Here is a 9428-nt window from a genome sequence, read left to right as displayed (position 1 = left end):
TGATATTGGCATTAGTTAAAATTTTGAGAAAAAGATAAACGAAGAGAATTTTTAACTTCAAAAGGAAAAGATATTAATGATGTGTATCAGTTATATTGTTATATTGAGAAAAAGAATGTCACTTATAAATAATTTATAGTTTAGGAAAAGAATTTTCATTTATGTTTCTATATTGTCATAACTAATATAAGTTAAATTATTTATAACTTAAGGTGATTTCAATTCAACTTGCATTAATTTAATTAAAATCACATTTTAATATTTGATTGTTGAATTTACACTTTGATAACGATAAAAGTTTTATATGTAATTTTTTCTACAAACATACTATATAATAATCTAAATAAACACTCTTTTTCCCGTATTCAAGTTACTACTAAAATATGGGAAAAAACAAACTTGCTTGTTTGTGTTTTCCTTCATTTGTCGTCGATCTCTTGCTCTGAAGTAAAATCTTGATCCCAGTTTTTAATATCCTGAGTGCTCCCATAAGCTACACTAAATGCTAAGAAGCATAATAAATTAGCCAAATTTAGAACGAGAAGAAGGGCATAGTAGTAGTCATAGTGGCCCATGTTGATGTTTGATGCTAGCCAACTAGCTTTTCCTCCTTTCCCTGTTCCATCTTTCACAACTTTCACAATAAGGCTTCCGACAAGGTTTCCTACCCCAATGCCAAAGGTGCATAGGGAAACAGCAATGCTTGACATTGCCTTAGGAAACTGGGAGTAATAGAATTCTATTTGTCCAATGATGTTCAAACCCTCTGCTAAACCATATAAGCAGTACTGAGGCACTAACCACACAGCAGACATGTTCACGACTCCTTTTGGGTTGTCTATAAACCCTTCCCTTATTGCTTCATCCCTTCTTTTCCTCTCTACCCATGCTGCCACTGCAGTGGCCAAGCATGAGATAGCTATTCCAAATCCCAGTCGTTGCTTAACACTGAGTCCTCGCCCCTTTGGGAACAGGGGAAGCAGAATTCGGTCGTAAATAGCCACCCATATGGTTAAAGTAAGGATTATGCATGCACTGAAGTTGGTTGATGGAATGTCCATATGGAACACCTCCCTGTTCATGGTCCCTGCTTGAACCACAGAAAATGATTGTTGGCTTATGGTAGTTGCAAATATTATACCAGTGGACCAAATAGGAAGAACTTTGATTATAGCTTTCAATTCCTCTACTTGTCTCACTGTACACATACTCCACGGGTCAGTGGGCATCCCATCACTGTCTAGATCTTTCTCTTTGTTCTTCAGTATGCAAGCCTTGTTCAAGAACCTAGGAATGAAGAATCAAATATTAAATTGATTAATAAGATTACAAAACCAGGTTTACGTCATGGTGTGTTACTTCCCGGTTGGTCTCTTATAACACCAAAATTCTCAAGAGTATTGAATTTTCATGTTACATACCTTACTTTATTAGTTGGCTGAACAAGAATGGAGTCATTGTGAAAATACCATGCGTCGGAGTTCGTGGGAGGAAGAGACAAGTGTCTGTTTTTCCATGCTGCCGCAATCACTTGGGCAAAGCTAGTGAGCAAGCTCTTGTTTGGTTTCACTTTGATATATAAAGAAGAACCCAAGAAAAACATTAAAGTAGAAAATGTCATAAGCCCCACAGGAATCCCAAAACCTATCACCCACCCTGCTTTAACTTGGATGTACACTATAAATATCACTGAAATTGATACTGAAACGCCAACCGAAACATAGTACCAATTGAAGAAGCTCTTCATGGTCCTCTCGTTTTGTGGGTTTTCAGGGTTTCTGATTTGATCAGCCGTAAAGGCTAAGGTGCACGGCCTAATTCCCCCAGCCCCAAGAGCCATCAGAGCAAGTGCAGAGAAAAGAAATAGGAGTTGAAATGATGTAGGTTTCGCACAAGCTTCTTCATTATGGCATTCGGGCCTAGCACGCCTAATAATCGCTGTGAGCCACAATACAACCAGGCCCTGTCATGTAAGAAATTCATGCAATTTTCAGAACAACTTCTTTATATTTTGGGAATTCTTTGAAAAATCTTCATTATTAAGTACTGTGGTGCTTACAACAAGGTCGATGATGGTTCCGAGGGCAATAACACGAAATCGTCCAAGCCAAGAATCAGAAAGGAAAGCACCAAACATTGGTATAAAATTAGACATGGCGTTCCACAGGAATACTATAATGGCTGCTGTTGCAGGGTCAAAATTATACTCCCGTAGCAGGTACAATATCATGTTCACATGCAGCCCCACATTCGCAACCTTTTCAAATGTCTCGTTTGCTAAAACAAGTTCAAAATCATAACCTGGTTAGAACTTCCAGTACAACAGTTCTAAAAAGAAAAAAACCATGATAAAGAAAAGGGTCATCATCACCTATGATAAAGGGCATGGTTCTGAAGCCACCTTTTTTCCTTTCAACCTTTGGGGTGGCTTTCTTTTGCTCAATTGGCATCTCCATTTTTCTTCTGCGATACACATGAAAAGGTTAGACACAAATATACTTGAAGCTCGTTACTCGTTGCTACACTATACAAGAGCTTTGTTTTATACACAGAAATAGATCTCTCTCCTCAGTTGAACTTCGGTGGAGGCATAACCTCGTTATTACTTATGCTCTGTCATCTTAGTAATTGAAACAAATGAATATTTATTCATGTTCTTGTCCATTTCTCGTTTTAGTTTGGTCAAGGGATGAAAAAGATGTCGTGTATAAACATGCCTGTGTAAAAATTCCAAGGTTTTAGCTCCCACTGTTGTGAGAACTTACTAAATAAATAAGATTTTTGGTGATGTAATTGGTCTTATTCGGAATCTGCCGTCCACGTTGTACCATAGTTTGAAGTGAAAGAATGTGTCTCTATTAAACATAAAGGTTGGTTTTAGTGTCCAACGACGGATCAAAGGTTTCTAAGGGTGAAGCACAAAATTTACTGAATTTATGTTATTTCACTTATCAGTGAACTACGTTTTTGACTGTTTGTTTGATCTAAAACTTATTTTCATGAAAATCATTGTAAACACGGAAAAGGAATTAAAATTTAATTGGAAAGTGGTTTCCGTAAAAAAAGTGTGATTTTTTTTATTAATTAGGATATAAATAGAAGTTAAATTTGATCCTTTGGATGAAACGATGTTGTCTTTTGTAACTCCTAGTTAGATTCCGAGTTCCAAACATGTCACATCAACCGAATTCTTGGTTTCTTCGAAAAATCATTGTTTATATGTGTGGAAACTAATTTTGCATGTATACAAAAGGTTAATATTTGCTAAATATTTAAGTATGAATATTTTTTTAACAGTGAATTTTATTATTCCGAGTCAAATGACTGGTTATGAACTTAAAATTAACAGCTGTTATTTTTTTTTTATTTTCCTTGACACATTTGTTTAGTTTCAAAAAGTTAAAATTTTAAACTTTACTCCCAAAAGAAAACATTGGTTGTTAGTTATAGTTCCTACGTAGTTATAAAAAAATGCCATGAACTTTTCACACAATTTAATTTGTTGATTTTGACTAGTACAATGTTTTTTATTTTATACGTTCACTTCTCTATAATATATATATTTTTGAACAAAAAAATTATTAACTATCTAATTATTTATATTTTAAGGCTAAAAACCAAATTTTCCAGTAATATAACGTAACAAAAGTTGAACTCTAATTTCTCATATTGATCAAAGTCAGTTTGGAAAACAGTTTAATTAATTTTTAAATTAATATTTTCTTATTAAATAGGAGCTTTGTAGTGTTTAAAATCAAACAAGTTATCCGTGTTTAGATACAGATATTGATAAATGATTAATCGATTTTTGAACTGTTTAGATGCATATTGATACATGAACACTTATAAAATATATCATTAAAATAACTTAAAGTTTAAAAAACTAACTATTAGAAACTGGTAAATTTTATAAAACTATTGCGGATAAATAAACTTATCATAAATATTTTTTCAATTTACACTTTTGATCAGAAACTGATACATATTTTCGTAAATATTGATAATTAGTAAGTAAGTATGTTGTCAATGCTTGGAAAACAACGTTACCCTTTTTATTAAATGCACAATTAGTATAAATTTAGATTAATAACTTCAATAATATGGTTAATAAATAAATAATACCTTTTTAAATAAATTAATATGTTGAATTTAAAATTCACATGTCAAACCTAAATTTAATTTTAGCTCGTTTATACTAAAGTGTAATTTTTTACAGGAAATAAATTGTATTAAGCTTAAATATAATTTATTTAACCAAAAAATGTTTGATTCCGTTTAACTTACCCTCCCCTTGAATGAGGAGTAATTTATATATCAAAGTATTTAACAGTGTGGCTAAATTACATGAAAATAACACTTTATTTTTTCCTTTTTACAAAAAAACTGTGGTGAAGTTTGAAAGCTTAATATTAACTGTAATATTCTATTTTGCTACAACTGGTTGATGATTTCACATCTTCTACTTTAACAATTTTTATTGTCCAAGTGCCTTTTAAGCATTTCGATGTTAAAATTAGGTGTTTTTAAAATTATATTTTTTATTTTTTTTAATGAGGTATAGCTGTTGATTTAGTCATTATTTTTCTAGGTTTATATATACTAAGATCTTATTTATAGTTGTTTTGTTTAACATATTTTATGGAAGTAATTTTTAAAGTGAATGCAATTTCAAAATAAACTAATAAACTATTTTAATCATTAGTTTAAAATGAATTTAACATGGAATTAATAATTAATATATTTCTAGCTTTCAGGGTAATCCTTTTTCAAAGTAAAAATATTAATACTTAGCTTAATTTAATGTAGCATTCACACAACATTGTATCAGTACTCCCATTCTAACATGATTCAATTAATCGTATCAGTCATAAAACATTATATGTTTTTAAGTTACATTATACTAGCCATTTTTATTTAAGGACTAATAATTTATTTCTCCAAATTAAATATCTATTAAATTATAAAATTTTAATTTAAGTTCGTCAAAAGAATATTTATCTATATTTTATCCTTATTATGTTGTCTGTTTTAATTAATTTTTCAAACATTTTCATTTTTTTCACTTGTTTTTTACCATAATAATTTACTTCTTATGTTAATGTGTACTGTATACGATATTATTACCAAAATTAATAGAAGGTAAATGACCCGTTATGTTAGCATGTTAATGAGGTAGATATATGTTGGTTCATGTTAATAAGGCCCATCCATGCAATATTAGTGGGGTAATCTTTGTTAGAGTATTGCTAGTAAGAAAGAAAAAAAACTTCCCCAAAAATATGAGTCTAATTAAGGAATTAAAATAATTTTTTTATTAAAAATATTTTTTAAAATGATAAAAATGCGTTTTTATGTATTTTAGTAAAATGAACATAAATTTCCTTTTTAAGTAACCTCATGTTTGTATAATTATCTTTGTTTGTTTGGTTCAATTTATAACTCAGAGACTCTGATATTCAAACTACAATGTTTTTTTATTTGTTTTATTCTTTTTAAAGTATCCAATAAAATTATTCATTTCCCATTTCCAAAATATAACCCTTTAAAAAAACTTAAAAAATAAAAATAGTCATCGTGTGTTGTGTAATGTTTTCGAATATTTTTAGTAGTGATAAAATAAAAATACGTTATGAAAATAACAAACAAAATTGTAGTTAAATAAATATATAAACTTGTGAACAAACAACATTACAATTACAATGTATTAAACGTTAAAATAACTATAAATAATACTTATTAGTTTCTATGTTTTCATCCATTTAAATCAATAGACTTTTTTCGCTTAATGCAAAGCTAATGTAGTTTAAATACTTGTTTAAAGAAAAAAAAGGGATAACTCTGAAAATTAAACATAAAGAATTTGAAAACATGAAAAAAAATCACTTTATCACATTATTTATAAATACAAAAACATACATAAATATAAGGAAATTAATCTTTTAACTTGAAACATTATTAACTTTGTATAAGATTATTCAACATTTATGTTTATTCTCCGTTTATGACATTCAACTTTTTACCGGATAAATTGGTTACGAAATGTTTTTAAATATTATTCCTTGCATGTTCGATAGCTATTAAGTAACTTCGATCTTATATATTCCCTGCTCTGCCCGAATTAGTTTTGAAATTGAAAAATATATTTTGAGATACATAAATTCTTTACATTATTATAGTGTTTTCTTTTTACTTTTTTTTAAATATATATATATATATATATATAAATTCATTTTTATAATTATTTTATACTTGTATTATAAGTCAAATAAATGTAAAAATGATCACTATACTATTATTCTTTCAAGTTAGACTCAAAACCAAATTTTAAGAATATGTGCCAAAAAAAATTATTATTATGTTATTTCTTTTAAAGGAATAAAATCAAATAAAATAATAATATTGGTAGCAAAAAAATCATTTTTTAAAGATAATAAATATTTAAATAATCTAAATAAATCTCTTTGACGGACATATTATTCCATTATTATAGTTACAATTACAAATAAAATATACTGCAGAATCCCTTTATTTGTTTTGTTGTTTTCTCTATTTTGTGTTGGTGTTTTTCTTAGATATGAATTTTGTATGAATCTCTTCATCCCAATATTTTATATCCTGAGTACTCCCATAAGCCCTGCTCCATATGCAAAAGCATAGCAAATTAGCCAAATTTAGAATGAAAAGTAGGCCATAGTAGTAATCATAGTGTCCTCTGTTAATATTTGATGCTAGCCAACTATCTTTTCCTCCTTTCTTCGTTCCATCTTTCACAACCTTCACAATCAGGCTTCCGACCAAGTTCCCTACTCCAAGGCCAAGGGTACACAGCGAAACAGCAACACTAGACATCGTTTTCGGAAACTGAGAGTAATAAAACTCAAGTTGTCCGATGAAATTAAGACCTTGTGCTAAACCATATAGGCAGAATTGTGGCACCAACCACATGGCTGTCATGTTCACCACTCCTCTCTGGTTGTCCAAAAACCCTTCCTTTATTGCTTCATTTCTTCTCTTCTTCTCTACCAATGTCGCCACCATACTAGCCAAGCATGAAATCACTAACCCAATTCCCATTCGTTGTTTTACAGTGAGTACTCGCTCCTTAGGGAGCAATGGGAGTAAAATTCGATCATACAAAACCACCCATAGGGTCAAAGTCACGAATATAAATGCAGCGAAGTTGGTCGGTGGGATTTCCATATTCAACACCACTCTGTTCATGGTTTCTGCTTGAATCACTGAAAATGGTTGTTGGCTTATGGTAGTAGCAATTATTATGCCGGTAGACCAAATCGGAAGGACTTTGATTATGGCTTTCAATTCCTCTACTTGTCTCACTGTACACACACTCCATGGCTCTTTGGCCATCCCATCACAGTCCAAATCTTTCTCTTTGTTCTTTATCATGCAAGCCTTGTTCAAGAACCTCGGTAGAGACAACAAACCAACGAAATTTATTATTTATTATTTATTATTAAACACACAATACAAAGAAAAAAGCAAGATTCTCACATGAAATTTGTTGTATGACTAACTACTATACATACCTTACTTTGTCTGTAGGTTGAACAAAATTAGAGCCATTGTGGAAATACCAAAGGTCGGAGTTCTTTGGAGGTAAAGGTAAGTGTCTGTTTTTCCAAGCTGCTGCAATCACTTGGGCAAAGCCCGCGAACAGGCTCTTGTTTGGTTTCACTTTGATATATATGGAAGAACCCAGAAAAAACAAGATAGCTGAAAATGACATAAGCCCCGTCGAAATTCCAAAACCCACAATCCACCCTGTCTTAACTTGAATATACACTATAAATGTCATTGAAATCGTTACGGAAAGGCCAACCGAAACATAATACCAATTGAAGAAACTCTTCATGGTACTCTCGTTTCGTGAGTTTTCAGGGTTGTTGATTTGGTCGGCAGTAAAGGCTAAGGTACACGACCTAATTCCAGCGGCTCCAAGAGCCATGAGAATCAATGAAGAAAAAAGAATCAGGAGTTGAGATCCTGTTGGGTTTGCACAAGGTTCTATATCACACTGAGGCCTTGCATGCCTGATAATAGCAGTGAGCCACAACACAACTAAGCCCTGCAAAGAAGATAAAAACCAAGACGAAGGAAATTCAGGTAAGTTTTGATGCACTACGCACCAAATATAACTGATAAGGAGCTAAATTTCAATGGTTTAAGAATGTGGTTGTAATGGCTTACAACAAGGTGTATGACTGTTCCCAGTGCAACAACAGAAAATCGTCCGAGCCAACAGTCAGAAAGGAAAGCACAAAAGATGGGCAAAAAATTTGTGAAGGCACTCCACAGGAATATTACAATGGCTGCAGTTGCAGGTTCAAAATGGTACTCCTGTAGCAAGTACAATATCATGTTTACACGAAGCCCCACTATTGCAATCTTTTCAAAGGTCTCATTTGCTAAAATAAGAAGATTGTAAATCACACCTTGGTTAGAACTCCTTTATTTCACTGGCAGTAACACAAGATTGCGCAAAAAGAAAAAACATTTGATACATACTATTTGATATAAAAATGGTCGTCACCTATGATTAAGGGAATGGTTCTGAAACCACCCCTTTTCCTTTCAACTAGTTCAATGCCTTTATTCTGCTCCATTGGTATCGCCCTTCTTCTTCTGCTACATGGAAAGGTTACACACAAAACATAATTGAAGTCCGTTACTACAACAGAAAAACTTTAGTTTACATAAACTCAGACTTATGTATAAGGCTCTTTCTTTACACATACAATTAACTTATTGACAACAATATTATAGTAATTTGTTGTCGCAGCTCAGTTATAGAAGGAGATGAGTATTTGTTGTTGCAAACAACCAATAATTTTCTTATAAAGGAAAACAAAATTATAATTAGCACACAAAAATAGTAAACCATTTAGTTGGTCATAGGAAGTAAATGAAATGGGATTCAATTGGTCTTGATTCTCTGTGGCATCATCTTGAAGTGAAAAATACGTTGTGGTATCGTATATGTGACTCGATCGAATGAAAGGGTAATCAACTTGTCACACGGCGGATCAAGGTTTCAAAGGGTGAAAACAAAATGTCATTTCAAGTGTGATGAATTAGCTTTATTTTTAATTGTCAATCTGATAAAAATAATCTTGACAAAATTGATTTTGTAAGAGCTTAAAAGATAACGTCTTAGAACTGATTATCTATTATAGATAACGAGATTTAATTATTTTAATATAAAAAATTTAACGTAAAAATAAAATTTTTATTATTGAGTTTTATTATATAAAACATATTATTTTTCTAAAACTTTTTTTCTAAATATTTAGGTGAAAAAAAATAACCATATTAGTGGGGTAATTTTTGTTAGCGCAGTGCTAGTGAGAAAAAAAAAAGAAAACCTTCCCCAAAAATATGAGTCTTATTAAGGAATTGAAATAAGAATT

The 9428-nt window shown here is 31.1% G+C and overlaps 2 protein-coding genes across 5 annotated transcripts; both read right to left on the bottom strand.

Annotated features, from left to right (window-relative positions):
* Positions 1-296: 296 nt before the first annotated feature.
* On the bottom strand, positions 297-2741 carry LOC108346559 (protein NRT1/ PTR FAMILY 1.2). The gene is made up of 5 exons (XM_017585630.2): positions 2549-2741; positions 2372-2463; positions 2060-2277; positions 1422-1963; positions 297-1287 (listed from the first exon to the last, which is right to left on the bottom strand). The coding sequence occupies exons 2-5, from the start codon at positions 2454-2456 to the stop codon at positions 420-422; spliced, it is 1713 nt and encodes a 570-aa protein (XP_017441119.1). The 5' UTR covers positions 2457-2463; positions 2549-2741; the 3' UTR covers positions 297-419.
* A 3702-nt stretch (positions 2742-6443) lies between these two features.
* On the bottom strand, positions 6444-8990 carry LOC108346560 (protein NRT1/ PTR FAMILY 1.2). Of its 4 annotated transcripts, none has more exons than XM_052869455.1 (5): positions 8900-8990; positions 8552-8643; positions 8209-8426; positions 7548-8086; positions 6444-7426 (listed from the first exon to the last, which is right to left on the bottom strand). In XM_052869455.1, exons 2-5 carry the CDS (start codon positions 8622-8624, stop codon positions 6547-6549), a joined length of 1710 nt encoding a protein of 569 aa, XP_052725415.1. In that variant the 5' UTR covers positions 8625-8643; positions 8900-8990; the 3' UTR covers positions 6444-6546. The 4 variants fall into 4 exon arrangements, with proteins under 4 accessions (XP_052725415.1, XP_052725411.1, XP_052725406.1 ...); XM_052869451.1 differs by lacking the exon at positions 8900-8990 and adding an exon at positions 8757-8885; XM_052869446.1 differs by lacking the exon at positions 8900-8990 and having other exon boundaries at positions 8552-8885.
* Between the last annotated feature and the right edge of the window lie 438 nt (positions 8991-9428).

The sequence above is a fragment of the Vigna angularis genome, chromosome 1, assembly GCF_016808095.1.
Source record: "Vigna angularis cultivar LongXiaoDou No.4 chromosome 1, ASM1680809v1, whole genome shotgun sequence".
NCBI classification, from domain to species: Eukaryota; Viridiplantae; Streptophyta; class Magnoliopsida; order Fabales; family Fabaceae; genus Vigna; species Vigna angularis.
This window is presented reverse-complemented; position numbering and strand designations above follow the sequence as displayed.